General features: G+C 42.7%; 1 protein-coding gene across 4 annotated transcripts in view; it reads left to right on the forward strand.

Annotated features, from left to right (window-relative positions):
* Positions 1-19,840, forward strand: part of USP34 (ubiquitin specific peptidase 34) — a 344,835-nt gene that overhangs the window by 260,112 nt on the left and 64,883 nt on the right. For all 4 annotated transcript variants that reach the window (XM_074989455.1, XM_074989457.1, XM_074989456.1 and 1 more), the window contains 6 exons: positions 576-670; positions 8,358-8,530; positions 9,636-9,789; positions 15,849-15,927; positions 17,571-17,624; positions 17,729-17,824. In XM_074989455.1, the coding sequence (XP_074845556.1) occupies positions 576-670; positions 8,358-8,530; positions 9,636-9,789; positions 15,849-15,927; positions 17,571-17,624; positions 17,729-17,824 (651 nt within the window). The remainder of the gene's footprint in view (positions 1-575; positions 671-8,357; positions 8,531-9,635; positions 9,790-15,848; positions 15,928-17,570; positions 17,625-17,728; positions 17,825-19,840) is intronic.

Below are 19,840 nucleotides of genomic sequence, written 5' to 3' on the forward strand. Positions count from 1 at the left end.
CATGCTTCCCTTCTTCTGTCACTGATGTTCAGCCTCATCAGGAGTGCTTCCTCCAAATTAAAAGGGACAGTGCTGGGCAGGGAAAGCCCAGGCTCTCAACAACATGTGCAACTCCCCTCCAGCAGCCTGGATCCCCTTGCCCCCATTTTCCAACATGGGCTAACAGGACTAAATATAAGACCTTTGAAATTCAGACTTGGGTTGGAACTCAGGCTCTTAAACCCTTTGAGATGGGAGCGTCTCAGAGTCCAGATTCCAGATTGAGCCCAGATGTCATTTTTAGACTCTCTGCCATAAACCTGTAAGTACGAATTATTTGAACCAGGCTCTGAGACTCACCACTGTGGATATTTTACAACTATGCAGACATACCCTTAGTCTCACTTTGACTCTCTCTGCCATATGTGAAATGGAGATGATAATATTGCCCTGCCTCCCAGGACTGTTGTGGGTATAAACATATTGAAATATGGTGAGTTGCTCATCGATGTATGATATGTATGCTGATATAAAATACGTAAGACAGATATGAGCTGTGAAAGTACTTATTTATTTTTCCTGTTTATTGCACATAGGAATCACTTGATGAAGTTACTATTAAAGATACATTGGAGGGTGACAACATGTATACATGCTCTCACTGTGGGAAGAAAGTACGCGCTGAGAAAAGGTATAACTGAATAAACAAATGTTCTCAGCATTTCCAAGTATGAATTCCGTTAACCTCTGTTCATAGTTTCCATCAAGGGGGAGTAGTTTAAAAATAATTTAAAATCTTTATAATTATTTAATATTTTAATAACAGTAATATTGGAGACCCAAGCAGGGTTATAGCCCCAGTCTGTAGCACCATACAAACATATACAGAGTCAATCTCTATTCCAAAGAGTTTACAATATAAAAATATAATGACCTACACAAGAAAGAATGTAAGACATTTTAGAAAAAGGTTACCTACTCCCTGAATGCTCTTCTTGTAAAACTGTAGTCTCACTTTTCACATTTTTGATTATAATTCTTACTACTCCTTTTCTGGGAAGAAATCTAAATGTATTTTGATCTCATTTACGATATACATTCTTGATAAATCAACTTTGTTGGAAGTTTATTTCATATATTTATTACTTGTTATACAAAATGTTTTTTTAAAATGTAATCGTGATTTCTGATTTTAAAATTGTTCAGTAACTTTGGAACTCTTTAAATATATAACAGACATACTTTTGTTATATGTGTGCCCATAGTTTATTAAAATCATCATTTGATGTTGGAAGACTTAGAGTTATTTTTGCAATGGTAAATGGTGCAGAAGAGAGGTTCTTCCTCGACTGTCCCCGTGGGTGCTCCACGATAGGTGTTGGGCTCGCCCCAGCGCCACAGGTCGGATCTTTCCAGCAGTTTCTGCCGGACCGTGCATGCGCCGGCACACGCCGCTCCCTTGCACGCTCCCGGCCACGTGCGCAATCTGGTCCCTGCCAGTTCCTCTTTAACCGCCATCGACTGCAGACCGAATCCGCTCAGGCTACGGCCAGAGTTTGCGTATTTAATGTTTTTAAAGTGTTTAGAGTTTCTTTTTCAGTCTTTTAGCTTAAGTTAGCTTGTTATTGTTTTCAAAAAAAAAAAAAGAAAAGAGAGTAAAAAGTAAAGTTTTACGGCTTTAGTAGCAAGCGAAGCAGCGAAGGCCCGGGGACGTAAGGCCATTAGGTCTCCTGCAGCGGCAGGCTGAGTCCGAGAGGGGAACAGGCACAGAGAAGGTGCTGAGTACCCTATTAACAACTCAAAGACTCACCACAATGTCCTCTTCAGGATTCAGAAAGTGTGAGTCATGTCGCGAAGCGATGCTGGCCTCCGATGGGCACAGTCAGTGCATTAGGTGCCTCGGGGAATCTCATGTCACCCAGAAATGCTCCTTCTGCGCAAAGCTCACAGCCAGAGCAAGGAAGGACAGAGAGATGTGGCTGAAAATGCTGCTCTTTGGCAAGGCCCTCCAGCCAGACGCGCCGGAGCGGCCTCAGCAGGAGGGACCTGCAGGGGCCCATAAAAGGAAAGCTGCTTCGCTAACCCCATCAGCGCAAAAACGGAGGAAGCTTTCACCAACCCGATCCCTGCTGGCAGCCACAGCAAGCGGGACGGGTGGAGCGCATAGCCCCCAGCCGCAGTCACAGCTGAGCGGCGGCGGTGCGGAGATGCACATGGCAGAGGCTGAGCCTACGATAATCAAACAGCCTCCTCACACTGCGGGCAGGGCGGCAGCCAGGCAAGCGCCGGAACCGGCGGCACCGACCCCCGGGGAACCGGCGGTGCAGAGCTCACAGGCACGCGGCCTGCAGGCACCGGGGGAGACCACCCGCGCGGCACCGCAGCGGAGCGTGCCGAGCGCGGCGCAGACAGCAGGGCCGAGATCCCCGACGCAGAAGGGGGCGGAGCCAGCCCCACAGGGGAGGGGAAAGGCAGCACAGAAAACCCAGCACCGCATCCCTTCTCCAGACAGGGCTGCAGGGCTACTCGCTCTAAGCCCTCCACTTATGCTGCGGACTCCAACGAAGCGGCAGGGGTCACCTCCAGTATACCCTGAGCCCCCATCCCCGTTCCTACAGCCAGCATCACCATGGCTTGGACCACCATCGCCCTTCCTGGGCTTTGAACCCCTGGAGTACTGCCACAAGTCAGTCTCTCCATTATCTCAATCACCCAGACGATCTCTCTCCCCCAGACGCAGGGGGTATGCGCCTCCAGAGTGGTCCAGGTCTCCATCTCCGGAACAGTGCCCGTGTTGCCATGGTCGCCCCTATCACGCGGGGCATAGACACCATAGGCATACTCCCAGGGACAGATCCCCCCAGACGGCTCAATATCCCCGAGGGCAATCGCGGACGGGGACGGAAACGCAGATATCTCAGGGGGAGTTGATTCTGGAACCCCGAGATTTTCCCTCGCAAGTATCTAGCGAGAGGATGTATCACCGTCAACAGGACCCAGAGGGGTCCAGAGAGGCTTACCCTTGCGGTTCCTCGCTATCTTCCCCTGATGAGGCCACGGCCCCGGGGGACGTCCATCCTCCGGACGATCTCAAACAGTTCCAAGAGCTGTTTAAAAGGGTGGCCTTCACGCAAGGCATCCAAACAGCAGAGGTGCAGGAGAAACACCATAAGCTCCTTAAAAACCTGAGACCTCCGGCCTCTTCCAAAATAGCTATTCCGCTTGATGAAGCAATCATGGAGTCTGCCACCACAATATGGCAGACCCCTGCGTCCACTCTGCCTATAAACAAGAGAGCGGATAAGAAGTACTTTGTCCCAGCGAAGGGCATGGAGTTTCTGTTCAGCCACCCGCAACCAAATTCTCTGGTGGTGGAATCGTCTCAACAGAGGTTGAAAACTTCTCAGTACAAGACAGGGGGAACGGACAAAGATGCCAAGAAACTAGAGTTGTTCGGCAGAAAGGTCTACTCCTCCTCTACCCTACTGTTGAGAATGGCGAATTACGCAGCACATCTAGCGAACCATAATGTCTACAACTACTCCAGGCTGACTTCCTTCATGGACTTGCTTCCAGAGGACAAGAAGCTGGTGCTCAAGGCCATCGTGCAGGAAGGCTACGCAGCCTCGAGGACAGGAGTTCAGATCGCCCTAGACGTAGCGGATACGGCAGCACGCTCAACAGCTACGGCAGTGGTCTTGCGCAGGGAGTCCTGGCTCCAGACATCGGGTATCCCGAGGGATCTGCAGGCGAAGATTGTTGATCTCCCCTTTGACACGCAGAAGCTGTTTGCTGAATCAACTGACCCGGTCCTTCATTCCAGTAAAGACTCAAGAGCTACTCTCAGGACCTTGGGGATTTACACCCCTCCATACAGAAAGAAAAAGTATTACCCCCAACAAAGACGATACCAGTATCAACCACAGCGTCCCCAGTACCACAGGGGCTACGAGCAAGGGCGACATCAACAGCACCAACAGTACAGAACTCCCAGGCGACGTTCTCAACAGAGCCGTGCGTCCTCGGGGCAGGGCCAAAGGCCACAAGTTTGACATACAGATCGAGGGCTGCACTATCACTACCATCGCGCAATGTCATCGGAAGCTACTATTCCACCATCGCCTCCGACCATTCTACAACCAGTGGCAAAAGATCACCACAGACAAATGGGTACTGGAGATCATAGCCACAGGTTACGCGATTCCGTTCCAGTCGCTCCCACCGTCATGACCTCAACCCAGACCCTACCTAAAGGACGCCTCCCACGAAGCGAGACTCAAGCAGGAGGTAGACCATCTTATGCTTATAGGGGCAGCGGAAAGGGTGCCGGAGCAACTCCGAGGGAAAGGGTTCTATTCAAGATACTTCCTCACAGAGAAAAAGACAGGAGGCTGGAGGCCCATCCTAGATCTTCGAGGCCTCAACCGGTACTTGCGCAAGCAACGCTTTCGGATAATCACAGTCGCCTCTATACTTACGGCACTGGACGATGGAGATTGGTTCGCAGCCCTCGACTTACAAGACGCGTATTTCCACATAACTATTCACCCAGCTCACAGGCGTTTTCTCCAGTTTATGGTAGGCAAAGAACATTTTCAGTACAAGGTGCTGCCGTTTGGCCTCTCCTCGGCCCCCAGAGTCTTCACCAAGACCTTGGCAGTGGTGTCAGCCTACCAGCACAGACAGGGGGTGTTTATATTCCCATATCTGGACGACCGCCTACTCAAAGGGGCATCGAAGGAGGAGGTACTTCGCATGATACGCGTCACAGCAGACACGTTCTCTTCGCTCGGCCTGGTCATCAATCTGGCAAAATCAAAGATAGACCCTGCACAGGACATAGAGTTCATAGGGGCACGTATAAATTCCATCACAGCAAAGGTTTATTTACCAGATGCCTGCTTTCGCGGCATTGGTTCCCTCGTGCAAGTCATCACCTTCAGCCCTACGGTGCCGGTTCTGACATGCTTACAGCTGCTGGGCCACATGGTAGCAGCAACGTTTGTGGTACAGAACGCCCGATTGCATATGCGCAGCATGCAGCACTGGCTGGCGAGCGTCTACAAACCGGCAGCACGCACCGTCCACAGGGTGGTGTCGCCCATGACAGAGGTGCACAGATCCCTGCAAAGGTGGGTGAACCCCAAGAACATGCTAACAGGGTGCCCTTTCACCAACCACAAATATCTGTTTTTCTCACTACCGACGCCTCCCACATAGGGTGGGGAGCACACATGGGCGAAAAGGTGACGCAAGGACTGCGGTCCTCCACGGAACAGTCACTGCACATAAATATACTGGAGCTCAGAGCAGTGTTCAACACTTGCAAACACTTTTGAGACCATATACAAGGCAAAGTAGTCGGGATCAGTACAGACAATACCTCCACCATGTTTTATATAAATCGGCAAGGAGGACCTCAGTCCCGTGCCTTATGTGCGGAAGCAGTCCGATTGTGGAACTGGTGCATCGCCAACAATATAACCTTGAAAGCCTCGTATTTACCAGGCGCTCACAATGTGAAGGCAGACCAGCTGAGCAGGCGCTTCGCACTCACACACGAGTGGGAGATCCATTCCGATCTGCCACGACCAATTTTTCACGCATGGGGATTTCCCCAGATAGACCTGTTTGCCACTCAGCACAACAAGAAGTGCCCCCAATACTGCTCCAGGGCAGGACTGGGACGGGGGTCCCTGGGGGACGCATTCGCGATCTCGTGGAGGGGCCCCCTGCTCTACGCATTTCATCCCACAGTGCTTATCCACAAAGTCTTGCAGAAAGCCAGGAGAGAGAGAGCCCGAATGATCCTAGTAGTCCCAATGTGGGATCGACAGCAATGGTTCCCCTTACTCCTGCGCATGTCGGACCGTCCACCGATGCCCCTCCCGGTGGCTCCGGATCTGCTCACGGAAGCCCAGGGGTCCATAGTGCATCCACACCCCCAAGGCCTGCGACTGCAAGCATGGTTAATCCATGGCTCAGCTCCCTGGAGAGCACATGTACGGAGGGAGTGCAACAAGTCCTAGAAAGTAGCAGGAGGACTTCCACCAGGAAGACCTATAAGCAAAAATGGACTCGATTCACTGCATGGTGTTCTACCAAGCAATTAGCCCCCTTTGCTGCGCCTATACCTGTAATACTAGAGTATTTACTGGACCTCAAGAGAGGCGGACTCTCCCTATCCTCGTTGAAGGTCCACCTTGCCGCTATATCGGTTTTCAGACATGAAGAGGAAGGGCACACGGTGTTTGCCCATCCCATGGTTACCAGGTTCCTCAAAGGGCTGGTAAACCTATACCCCCGTTGGAAACTTCTTCAACCTTCATGGAGCTTGGACCTGGTGCTTAATGCGCTAACGGGACCACCGTTTGAACCCTTAGCCACGGTTTCCCTCCGTCTCCTTATGATAAAGACAACCTTCCTTGCAATCACGTCAGCTCGCAGGGTGAGCGAGCTTGTGGCAGTTATGGCAACGCCACCCGGCACAGTATTTTCCACGGAGGCGGTAATCTTATGGCTGCATCCAGCCTTTGTTCCCAAAGTTTCTTCAGAGTTTCATATTAACAAACCTCTAGTTTTACCCTCGTTTTATCCAAAGCCTCATAACTCCAACAAAGAGGTGCGCCTACACCTCCTAAATGTGAGGAGGGTGCTGGCTTTCTATATAGACAGGACTAAGTCCTTCCGGAAAACGGATAGACTCCTAGTCTCTCTCACTCCCAAATCAAAAGGAGAAGGTCTCTCTTTGCAGAGAATCTCGAAGCAAATCGTATCCTACATAAAAATGTGCTACGAACTTAGAAAGACTCCTTTACTGGCCCCGCTTAGGGCTCACTCCACTAGGGCGGTGGCGGCATCAACAGCCTTTTTCTAGGGCATTGTGCTAAAAGACATTTGCAGAGCGGTGACCTGGTCATCCTATGACACCTTCGCCAAGCATTATGCCCTTCACAGGGTATTCCAAGAGGATACCCGTCTCTCGACAGCGGTCCTCTCAGGGACAAGCTGCACGTAAACCGATTACCCACCTCCTATCTTGGGTTATTGCTGGGTAGTCACCTATCGTGGAGCACCCACGGGGACACTCGAGGAAGAAAGAGAAGTTACTCACCGTAGTAACGATGGTTCTTCGAGGTGTGTCCCCGTGGGTGCTCCACACCCCCCATCCTCCCCGCTTCGGATCTCTGTTTAGTATTTTTCAGGAGCATCCGAGGCGGTTGGTCAAGGAACTGGCGGGGACCGGATCGCGCACGTGGCTGGGAGCGCGCAAGGGAGCGGCGCGCGCCGGCACATGCGCGATCCGGCAGAAACTGCTGGAAAGATCCGACCTGCGGCGCCGGGGCGAGCCCGACACCTATCATGGAGCACCCACAGGGACACATCTCGAAGAACCATCATTACCACGGTGAGTGACTTCTCTTTCCCCACTGTAAGTTTTATATATATGTTCAGGAGCCTGAAGATTTTAGTACAAAAATATTCTGAGTTGAAATATGTCTTGAAGAATACATTATGCACATAGATATGAGTAGCCATGGCAGTTTAGGAAAGTAGTACCATAGCATGCAACATTAGCAGGTGTTGCTGCCAGGCTACACAAAAGTAGAGGTGTAGAACCTAATAAATCAACTATTTTTTATTTTTGCACGTAAAGGAAGGGCCTAATCTTCCTTAATGATTATCTGGATTGAAACATTAGGATTATAAATTTCAGCCATGTGTGAGTGGAGTGAGCAAACATAGCATTACTGAAAAAGTGTTATCAACACCAATTTTTCATAATTCAGGTACACTGATATGATTTTATTTAAAAAATGAAAAAAATCCTTGGTTGTGGTAAAGAATGGAAAGTTTTAATCAGAAAAGATTATTTTTTCAGATTGTAGCTGGTGTGTAAAACAATACACAAAACAGGATCATTATTCTTTATAGGAAATCCTTGATCTAATTTATCTTAACTGTAGAGGAGTAGTAACAGAGAGGTAGCAGAGTTAGTCTGTAACCTAACAAAACAAACCAGCAGTCATACTTAGCACTTTGAAGACTAACAAAATAATTTATTAGGTAATGAGCTTTCATGGGGTAGACCCACTTCTTCAGATTTGGAGATAGTGCTGTACTGGAAATGGAAATTTAAAATCAGTCTTCTATTCAGTATCATATGGTTCCTCTTTCATGTCATCTGATGACAAGATTTTTATAAAATTTGACTGACTGATACTGTGTAAGGTATTGTGGTTGCTAATTTTTAAATATTAGGTGACTTTGTAACATGAACTGATAATGAATGACAGGAAATACTGTTTTGAGAGAATTTCTGGCAGTGTTATTTAAGCAGTTTAGTTTTCTTAAATATCAATTATTTTTGTGTTTAGGGCATGTTTTAAGAAATTGCCTCGCATCTTAAGTTTCAACACCATGAGATACACATTTAATATGGTCACCATGATGAAAGAGAAAGTCAACACCCACTTCTCTTTCCCTTTACGTTTGGATATGACACCTTACACAGAAGATTTTCTCATGGGAAAGAATGACAGAAAAGAAGGTGATTGATTTTTGCTCTGTCCTTACTGTTTTTCAACAATGAAACAGTGCTGAAAATTCAACCTGTTGAAAATTTTTGTCCAGTAGTGTAATGAGGTGTCAATCAAACTACTGTTGCCAGTTGGCCCTGGTTATATAGTGATGTTCATGGAAATTAAGCTATCAAAAGCCCTGGAATAGTAATATTTCTTAGCAATACATACAAATCCAAATAGTTAATAACTTTAAGCATGTATTTCATGAAATTATTCCCACAGCATTGTCTTCTTAACGAGAGGTTAAAAGTAATTAAGGGCTAATGCAGCCTATATTTTTGTTTATAAAGAACTTGAAATTCATTGTAGTTAATATCTAGTGACTGTTAAATCCTTTTATTTTTGTGAATACAGCACAAAACCCAATAAAACTGATATCTTTTTAAAAACAAATTATAAATCTTGGCTTGCTGCATATAGTTGTTTGATTTGTATAATATTTCCAAGATAATATGGTGACCAAATTCTTTAGCTTGAATCAATGGTCCAGCTGTAAAGAGTGTCTATAAAATGCAAAAGCATTACTGTCTATGCCTGTATTCTGGGTCAGTGGCAATCCCATAAGAATAGTGATCCATGCTTCACCTGTTGGATGAGGGCTTTCTGTTGCTGCCTATTTGCAGAGCCTAGAACAGGGGTCAGCAACCCCTGGCACTTGTCATGTGAGCTGATTTTCATCAGCATATGAGGCAGGAGCTTAGACCTGCCCCTCCTCCTCTGTGCAGCTGGGAGCTAGCTCAAGCCACGCTGCCTGTAGATTAATAAAAGACCAGCTAATGCTGCCAATCACCACCTAAAAGGTAAAGCTCTGAATTTTTATTTATTAATGAAACTGTTGTAAGTAGAACTATTGGTGACTTTAGAAAGTGTCACTGGCACTTGAACTGTACATAGAGGTCAAAAGGTCAAATTTTGGCATTCCCTATGGGAAAAGTTGCTGAACCTGGCCTAGAAGAGAGATACTGTTTGCTAGTGTATTTGGCAAGAAAAATTTACTGAAAGTTATCTTTGTTAATTTTAGTTTTGTGAAGATTAAAGGAATAACTTGCTAAATGTATTAAATTATTTAAGGTTTTAAGGACGACAGTGAATATTTAAAGGAAACCGAAAGTTATGAGTATGATTTGATAGGCGTGACAGTACATACTGGAACAGCAGATGGTGGTCACTACTACAGTTTCATCAGAGATATAGTCAATCCCCATGCTTACAAAAACAACAAGTGGTGAGTTGCTAAACTGTTTAATAGGTTTTGTTTGCAATCTGTTTTCCAATTGGTAAATCTTCAGATGGCAATATCATCTACTTCAAATATGATATTTTAAATTCCTTGTTTGAACTATCTGGTTGTGTACTTAAAATATATATTTATCAATTCATCTTCTTCCTATCAACAGACATTTTCCCCTGCTTTTGGTGTGGCCTTTAAAAATGGCAAACTCTGAGTGGGCTGATTAGAAAATAAATATACTTTCTAGAGAACATACCTTGTTTACTCTCTATAGACAGTAAGGCTGGGTCTACACTAGAGAGTTTTGTCAGCAGAAGGGGAACCTTCTGTCAGCATAACTCGGGGTGCATCTACACGCTTAACGCATTCTGTTGACAGATTCTCAACAGAACTCTGCATTTGCCTCGACAGTGTTATTCCTCAAAAATTTGAGGCATAACAATCACTCGACAGAGTACTGTTGACATAAGTGCAATATACACACATCTGTTGACAGAGAGGGCTTCCAGTGGCCAGGCAGCTCTCTTTGCAGAGCTGCCATTCTGCTTTCTGGCACCATCGGGCAGTGCAGTCTGGCAGCTCACTGTCGACAGAGCAAGTTGTGTGTTGACAGAGATTCTATCGAGATTTCCCTGTCGACAGTAACTTCTGTCGACAGATCCTTCTGGTGTAGACATAGCCTAGGAGTTTAATAATATGTCAGATTTGATGCCTACATTTCTTGCTTGTGTTATATCAGTTTTGAAAAGCATATTAGCAGACCACCATCTGCTATTGATTCTTGTCGAGTGTGTTCAGCACAAGATGTCCCAGAGGGTCATAAAATTGTAAAGCATCATTGTACATGCTTGTGTAGTACATGTGTAATAATACTCGAAGTAGAACAAATCATTACAAAAAGTAAATTATTACGCTTTACACAGTGTGCTTTTTTTATTCAAATTTGTTGCTGTAAAAATGTATTATTAGCAGTTCAAAGCACTTTAATAACTTTAATATGATGACTACGTATCTAAATCAGAGATGCCAGTTGCTTTTGAAGAGAGTTTTTTCACATTTTTCTATAAAGCCAATTCAGGAAAAAAAATCCAAGTTATTTCTACTGTGTTTACGATTTTTCTTTGTCCTTCATCTTTGTCATTTTTGTTTTGTTATTTTTAACTGCTTTTTCTTGGTGGGGCTTAACTTTTCATTTTGCCTTTCTTTAAATCTGTTCAGCTCTACATCGGGAAATTCTGTATTGTTACACTTCAGTTACCAAAATCTGTTCTTACTGTCCTTTGATACATGCAAAATATTGGTTTGTTTGATCTGGAATTTACAAAATTTTTAGTGTTTTCCAAGCTGTTGAATATTCCAAGTGTTCAGCACTTAGCAGATGTAATTAACAGGAAGCCGGAATATTTTGTCGTCTTTATTTTTTCTACCTGCCATAGAAAAGAAAGATAGGCAGCTCCTCCAGCAGAGGTCTTGGACAGAGACCTCCTTATAACAGTTGTGTCCATTTTAGCTGACCATCACATTTTTCTTGTAATGTTCTTGAATGGGGCTACTTTAGCACAAAAAGAAAAAAAAACTGTCAGTTTTCTTGCTTAATTATGTTGGATTTTAAGACTGGCATTGCCCTTTTTGTCTCAAGTTTTTGAGACTTTTCTTGTTAACCATGATCCATGAGGAGGGAAAATGTCCTCTGACTTTAAAAAATGAATTTTTCTCCCTTCCTAACATATTAAAGATCTAGATTCATCTATCCATCCAGTGTTCCTTTGGCTTTCAGTAGTCTAAATGATGTCTAAATGTGCTGGACTTCCTCAGGCCGTCCACTAAGATCCCCAGCTCCTCTGTATTGCTTTGCAGAGTTCTAGGAGATTTGTCCATGAAAGTAAGGGTATCTTATATGACTGCTGTTTATAGCATTTTTTCAAAGAATCCATGGATTCACCCATCTCTGACTTGTCAAGGAACAGATGTATTCTTTCAGAAACAAGGACTAGGCATTCTTCATTGGGAAAAGGTCATTTCTTTGCTTTCATATGTTTCTTCAGCTGCCTTAAGTCTAGTTGTGCTGTTTTGGGAGTAAGGCCAAGCCTGTCTTTTTAGCCCCTAACAATGAGTGCACAGACTTTTCCCTCTATAGACAGCTTTTTAGTGGAAAGTCATCCTCTATGAATAGTAATTTTAGAGGCTGCTCCTGATTCTACTTGGCCATTAGGAAGGAGACATCTTACTCTTTAAAAAACTGAAGTAGGTAAACTAGTTTATAAAACATGAGATATTAAAAATAAAATAATTACAAGCCACCATGCAACTGATAGAACATGATGATTTTGGAATATTTGTGAACATAAGTATGTTTTTGACTACACATCCCTGAAACTCCCTTCCACAATAAAAACACCACATGTGCAGTCTGGACAATTGGCATGTCCAGTGTAAATCATCTTTCCTTTGGCCTGAGATCTGCCCTATGAAGGTTCACATAGGTCGCATTGGTTATAGTAGAAGCCCTCTGTTGGGGGAATTTTGCATAGTTCCTTATTTAGATATTTAGCTTATTCAGAGACATACCCAGAATTGGACAGCTCAGGTGTTATGGAAGACAGTGGCTTTATCTGAGGCACTAAGGCTGCATCTACTCTATGAGATAAAACCAAATTTATTAATATCGATTTTGTAACTCTGGTTTTATGAATTCAAATCTGACTATTCTCGCCTTCGCACGTGCTCCTCCCAAAGTCAACTTACTGCTGCCACACTCAACTGCCAAACATTGACTGTTGCCGTAGTACATTGTGGGAACCTATCGCACATTTCCCTCATCCCCTTAGCATTCTGGGTATGTTCTCTGGGTCTTTGACATCATGTTCCCACATTGCATTTTCGTCATTCCCCTCCCATGTTAAGCAAGCATCCATTTTTCCAGTCAGAAGGAAGGAAGAGTAGGGCACCAATAAAGATGGCAAAGTTAACAGAAATCTCTCTTCTGTAACTGAATTATCAATTAACAGAGATAGCCGTGTTAGTCTGTATACTATCAAAAGAAAAGAGCAGTCCAGTAGCACTTTAAAGAATAACAGAATAGTTTATTAGGTGGTGAGCTTTTGTGGGATAGACCTGGTCTGAAGAAGTGGGTCTATCCCACAAAAGTTCACCACCTAATAAATTGTTTTGTTAGTCTTTGCTACTGGACTGCTTTGTTGTTTTGAATTATCAAGGATTTCATAAAAATCAGCAAGGGGGTGTCTTCTCAGCTGGCCATCCACTGAGTGTCACCCCACCTGTGATTGCATCTGATCCCTGAAAATAACACAGGGACAATGAAAAGCTTGAAGAAAGTGAAGGTTTTGAAAAAAAGAGAGTTGCTGATAGGAGGGTATTTGGCTTCCCAGTTCATTATACAGCTTCTGTGTACAATCTGTATTCTCAACTGTCCCTCCACCTACTCTTCCCTGCATGAAGAGTTGCAAAGTTAGAAGAAAAGAGGGTAGAAAATGCTAGGCCAAAGACTAGGAAAAAAGATTTTTGTCTTCCCTCTTCACTACACAGTTGTTGCCAAGATGGGGGATGGCAGTGAAATCTCATACACTGAACTTACAACAGAAACAGGAATCTCAACTGGCCCTCCACCCACTGTTGCCTGTGTTTTTTGGGGGTCAAAGCATGAAGAAAGAGGATAGGAAAGGTTAGGAAAAAGATTTTATAACTGAACTATCAAAGATTTTGCAAAAAGCATCAGGTGTGTGCAATAGTCAGCAAGCCTCAGAAAATATTTTTGGCAAGGGAGACTGTGGTCTGCAGCTGTAGAACCAGTTGAAATGTTCCACTGCCACTGTAAATCTTAGTCGATGGGGGAGAACCCCTCCACCCCTCTGACGGCTGCAAGGCCCTGAAATTCTCGTCCTTGCAGCCCTAACTGCACAAAAGCCAGGACATGGTGCTGTCTGGCAGCATTATCAGCACTGAACGGCAGGCATATCCTTTTATTGGGTCATGGGGTTCCCATGTGATATGGCTGAGTGCGGGAAAGACCCCAAATGCATGGCACTTGTAGGAGATGGGGAGGGCGCGCACAAATGTAAACTGCCGAGAAGAAGTTTCTCAGCCTTTTATGCAAGCATCACCCCCCCAAACAGCCTTGCTGCCCTGTGGTGCGGCGGGGCAGTTGCTGGCGACAGGCAGCACAGGGAAAAAATACCAGGTGTAAAGACAGAACCATGAACTCCGTGCTGGGGCTATTTGTAATGGGTAAATGCACTCACAGCACTAATAGAAAAGAAAAAAGACATTTCTCAGGCTCTCATACAAATATGAGCCCACAGCCACAGGCTTCCTGGTCCCAATTTGAAATTCATGGTCTTCCTGTTACCTAATTCCTGTGCACCTGGAGAGCAGCAGTCAGAGCGGAGCACTATGGGGCATATTGGGTTACATACAAGACACTTCTGGAGGCTAATAAATTCAATGTTAAGATGTGGCTCTTCCACACTGACCTTTAATCGAACTTTTGAATTTGAGCTTGATGCTGCACCCAGCAGGTACAGATAATATGATATTGATATTAGTGCTCCCTAAATCGAGCTAATGGTATTTACAGGGAAGACAGTCATGTGATAATATTGAGCTAACTGCATTAAATTTGAATTTATCTCGTGTTGTAGACACAGCCTAGGTCTTGTAAAGTAGGGGAATAAAATAAAAAAGCTGCACCTTAATTCCATCCCTCTGCATCTCAAGCAGAATAGACATTTCTTCATAACTCGTTCACAGTTACCTGCACATCCTACAAAAATATAAATATTGCAAGAAAGTTGCATATGATCATCCTTAGCTGAAGCTGATCATGTAAGGTGTGGCGTATGCAGTTGTTTTATTGATATAAAATTTGGTTAGGGATTTTTTATTGAAATAGTGGTATCAGTCCAGTGCCTATGGTGGACACAATTACAGTACTATAAAATTGCCTTGTAATGTCATAATTTACTCATCTTCCTAAGTGAAAATAAGCTATATCATTGAAGTGATTTTACAGTGGCATAACTGCAAACATACTTGGGAGCTAGTACTGCTTTAAGTATACTATTGTATTTATATTGGAATAGCTACAATAGTATGGATTTTGTATGTAAATCAGGCCTTAGTCTGTTTAGCATTAAATAATACCTATTTCATAGAACTGTAAGGGACCTTCAGAGGTCATTGAGTTCAGTCCCCTGCACTCACAGCAGGACTTATAACCATCCCTGACAGATTTTTTTTTTTAAATCTATTTGTCCCAGATTCCTAAATGTCCCCCTCAAGGATTGAATTTGTAACCCTGGGTTTAGGAGGACAATGCTCAAACAAAAACCTGGCTAATCTGAGGAAACTATGACATCAAAGACTGGTAACGCTGCAGGGAAGCATAAGAAACCTGATCTTGCTGAGGATTTCTTCCTCTTTTGGTCTCCTGGATCTAGGTAGTCCATCTTATTCCAGGTCACTTTAACTTTGCAGTTGACTGGCTAATCTGATCCAAGATGGTTTTTTTTAAAAGAGTTGTCATTCAGCAGATCTCAAGAGTTGTGGAATCTCCTGCCTAAATCTGTTCACATGAGATTGTTCTGGCATTTTGGCAGCAAGTACTCGTACCCAGGAATGCTGGCCAGGAATGTGCCTGTGCTGTCATTGGTCTAGCCACAGAAAGGCTAATTATATTTCACATTCTACCCAATTTGCTTTCTGTAGCTCAGTGAAGACAGCACTGCCTCCCACTGTGTATAGTTTTCCAACCCCGCTTCAACAAGTCACTAAATTCTTAGCTAGGAAAGTAGAGAAAGTGAACAGGATTTTTTTTTTTCCCTTCAGAAGAGGAGTCAAAGTAGAGAAAGAAAGTGGGAAAATCCTAGAAGATGCTCATGTCATTTTCCTGGCTATTGATTCAGAAATAACAATTAACTTAGGCAATGGAACTATAATTTTGCCTTTTCTTCCTTGTAGTTTTATTTTCCGTGTATAAACATCATTCTTCTGATATAGGAAACAGACAACTGATTTAAAAGTTTAATTTTTTATAGGTATCTTTTCAATGATGCTGAAGTAAAACCATTTGATTCTGCTCAGCTTGCTTCTGAATGTTTTGGTGGAGAAATGACTGTAAGTGGTAGCCTTTACATCTAGTCCTTTTTTACAATCTCAGCAGATAATATAGGTTGAATCTCTCTTATCTAGACTGCTATTGTCTGGCAACATGTGTAATCCAGCATGATTTTAGTTAGCTGGATGACTTATCGTGGGTGTGGCCAAGTTTCCCATGGTCCCATAAAGTTTGTCTTGGCTCTCAGTGTTCTCTGCTGTTGTTTACCCCAAAATATCTAAGAGTCCAGTAAGAAGAGAAAGTGCTCATAATGTGCTAGACGATATTGACTTCCCATGGTCTGGCAAATTTTCTCATCCAGCACTGACTAGGTCCCAAGGGTGCTGGAGGAGAGAGGTTCATCCTGTACTGGACAATAGCTCTGCCCTGAGTACTGTGTCACTGGTTCTGTAGTGCTCTGCCCTGCCCTTATATTCCTCCTGTTCAACATGAATATTAAGTGGCAAGGGAGCTTAACTGAGATACTTGTTAAAGCTGGGACCAGGACACTGCACAACCTGAGTTTTTTTATTTTCAAGTCATGATGCAGAGTCTATTTGGTTGCCCAAACTGAGAGGAGTGTTAGAGTATAAGTTATTGAAGGGGGAGGTTCTTTGTTTTGGAGAATTGGGAATTACTTTGTGGACTGCAGATCTAAATTAGTTTTCATATGTGTTTAAGAATAAAACAGAAAGTCTATTAGTGAAATAGCTAAAAATTAACTTAATAAATGCAGGTGCATTTCAAACAGTTGCATCGTGATTGATATCCTTTATAACACATGTATATTGTTATTCACATTACATTAGTTTCCTCTTCTGCAAAATAGTGATAACTTTTTTTTAAAGAGTTTTGAAATTCTTGACCAAGAAGCACTAACAAGTGTGAAACATATTAATATTAATGCTTCTGGAACCATCTGTAGCTGCCAGAGGATGTAATTCTTCAGATAACTGGCCAGAAAGGATTGGCAAATCAGGCACACATCCATCCCTAAACAAAAGTTTAATGTTTCTGTATTCAAACCTGTGCCTTATGCAGTTTTTCTTTTGGTTAGAGAAGGGAGTTTCATGGATTTAAAAAATATTAAAAGCAAATTACTTTATAGGACTGTACCAGCTTCTTGTTTTGGTTTTCAATATGCTGCATGAATCTGCCTTTTATCAGCAGTCATTATTTTTACAGATCTTTAGTGCAAAGCACTGTTAACTATAGTAAACATTCATAATGTATAAAAAAAAAACAAAAAACCTACAGCTGTGTGCTTTCCTGGTTTGCATACTTAATAGTAGCTTATTACAATTATGCTATGAACAAAGTAAAGACACCCATGTTGCCATGCCAAAGTACAACACAAAGTTGACTCCACACAGAAGATCTGCAACATATCTAGAGGTTATGGTCTGGTTATAGTCTGGTGAAATATCCAAGGAGTCAGAGTCAAAGTACAGCACATTCAACCCTGGAAAATTAAAGTGAGCTACTAAGAAAGCCCTGAGAATTGTTTAGTGATGAGCAAGGAATCTAACTGATGGCAGACCGTTTATGGAGGTAATAAACTAGAGATGACTCCTTGTGTACTGAGACCAGAATCATCCACAATCAGGCCATAACAAGAAGCTTGGAATGATTATTTTCAATAACCCACGTTCTTTTTTGACAGACCAAGACTTATGATTCTGTCACGGATAAATTTATGGACTTCTCCTTTGAAAAGGTACCATTCTCTCCTTTCGTTTGCTGAGTGAATATATTTTAAGATTTATGACCTGAATTATCTCTCTGTAGAGCAAAAATTATACAGATTTTTTTTTCTTAAAGACACATAGTGCGTACATGCTGTTTTATAAACGGATGGAACCAGAGGAAGAAAATGGCAAAGACTACAAGTTTGATGTTTCATCAGATTTGCTGGAGGTACAAGTTGGTTTATTTTAACACCAGCATACAAATACGGTCAAATATCCTATCTAAATCATGGTAGCCGCATAAATATAGAAAATGAAATTTGATTTTAAATATTAACATAATTGAAAGGCTTGCCATCTTCCATAGAACATTTTGTAATATAACATCACTTGACGTTGCTAAAATTAATGTTGTATCACTGATTCTATTATAAACGACTATTTCCCCAAGTTTGTAACCCAGAAGTAAAAAATAACTAATATTCTATTTTATAATTACCTCAAAAAAGCAAGATTATAGTTGTGTAAATTCAGGTTTATTTCAGCCCTGCTGGCAACAAGAAAGCAAGCTTAAAATGGACATTTAAATGATATAAAATTCTGAAATTCATTGATATTTCTAAAATAAAAAGAGTATGTAAAGGGAGTAGACAATATGCTCATCAAAGAAACTGCAGTAAAGAAGATAGGGTATTAGACACGTAAGGCATAAGATGCAGTCACTGATGCAGTTCTTGTAACATAATTTATCTGAATGAATTTCTTGTTCTGTAATAAGTCTTGAGGCCAGAGATGAACTGTCTCCTGCATACCAGAAGTGCAGCTTTTGCACAAATTTCCATTTGAAATAGTTCCAAAACATACTATTAGAAATAGATCCAACTTGCGCAGGTGGTATAGTCCAAGCAGAAAAGAGTTTGGTTTATTTAATAATGAATAAATAAATAAAGCTCTATGAAAGAAAAGTCGTTAAACATGTATAACGATTTCTGTATGACAAGAAAATCTTTTACTTGATCCAATATGCTTCAGAGATCTTAAAAAGAATGGTTTCAGTGGAAGCTAGTCTATAGTGTCTGAGGGCCTTCCATGTCTTGTGACTTTTGCATTAATTTAAGTAAATGAAGAATGGAAAATTATGGTAGTAATTCTGATTTGAGCACTTTTTGCCTAGTTGCGTAGACTAGATCAGAGTTGCCCAACCTGTGCTTGAGAACCACCTGTGGCCTTCAGGGTTCTGGAATGTGGCCTTTGATTGCAAAATACATTAAAATGATGTGATTACAAATTGTACCTGGGGTTATATAAACTGAAATCGTTGTGATCTATTGCAGTGGGCAGGACGTGAGGCCTTTGATCCTTTGTACCTCTGATGTGACAGTGTTCTAAGTAGCTACAGCTTCTAAAGTCGTATTAGACATCTAAATTAATAGCACAATTTTCACCTGGCATCTCACACTAATGTCAGTTAAACTCATGCAATTCTAGTGAAGCCAACAAATAAACATTAGAATTTGTCATTGGGGTTGCATGGATGCAACTAAAGAGTGTTCCAGAGCCAATTGAAATTAATGGGAAGACTCACACTGACTTCAGTGAGCTTTTGATAAAACCCTGAAAGCAGAATTTGGGCCAGTTTTCTCATCTAAAACAGTATTTTGTGCCAGATTTTCTTTGAAATTTTGTTTTTCACCAAACCTGTTTATATTGTTTTTTTCAATATGATTTTAAATCATAAGTCTTTGCTGAAGCCTATTATGGATTGGGCAGAACTAAAACCATACTCTAATTGGTTGGCTAAGGACTAGTCCAGTGATACCCAACTTTTTCAACCTGAAAGCCGAATGTGTAAGTGGCCACAAATCAGTATATTAGATAGATTCTCCACCCTTTTTTTCCTTCCAGGAGCCACTCAGAATAAGAAGAGCAGGAAAAAAACTACATGCAAATCCCCTTTTGGCATTTAAACTGACACAAGTAGAGATGCATCTCTATCAGGCACAGAGTTGAAGTGTTTAGTTCCTGTGCCTCTTTCCCTGCAATTTTTTTGCAAACTACATGAATGATGGGGGTGCTAAGAGGCATGGGCAGAGATAGAGGATGTGAGGCAAATGCACGATGTATTCCAGCTATCTCAAGTTGTCATGTGTTCCAGCCATCTCAAGTTGTCCCTTAATAGACAAGTCTCTTGGTAACCAGCTGACATGTTAGAACAGCCCTCAGTACTTTTATGTGCCATAAAATG

Source organism: Carettochelys insculpta, chromosome 3 (assembly GCF_033958435.1).
Source record: "Carettochelys insculpta isolate YL-2023 chromosome 3, ASM3395843v1, whole genome shotgun sequence".
NCBI classification, from domain to species: Eukaryota; Metazoa; Chordata; order Testudines; family Carettochelyidae; genus Carettochelys; species Carettochelys insculpta.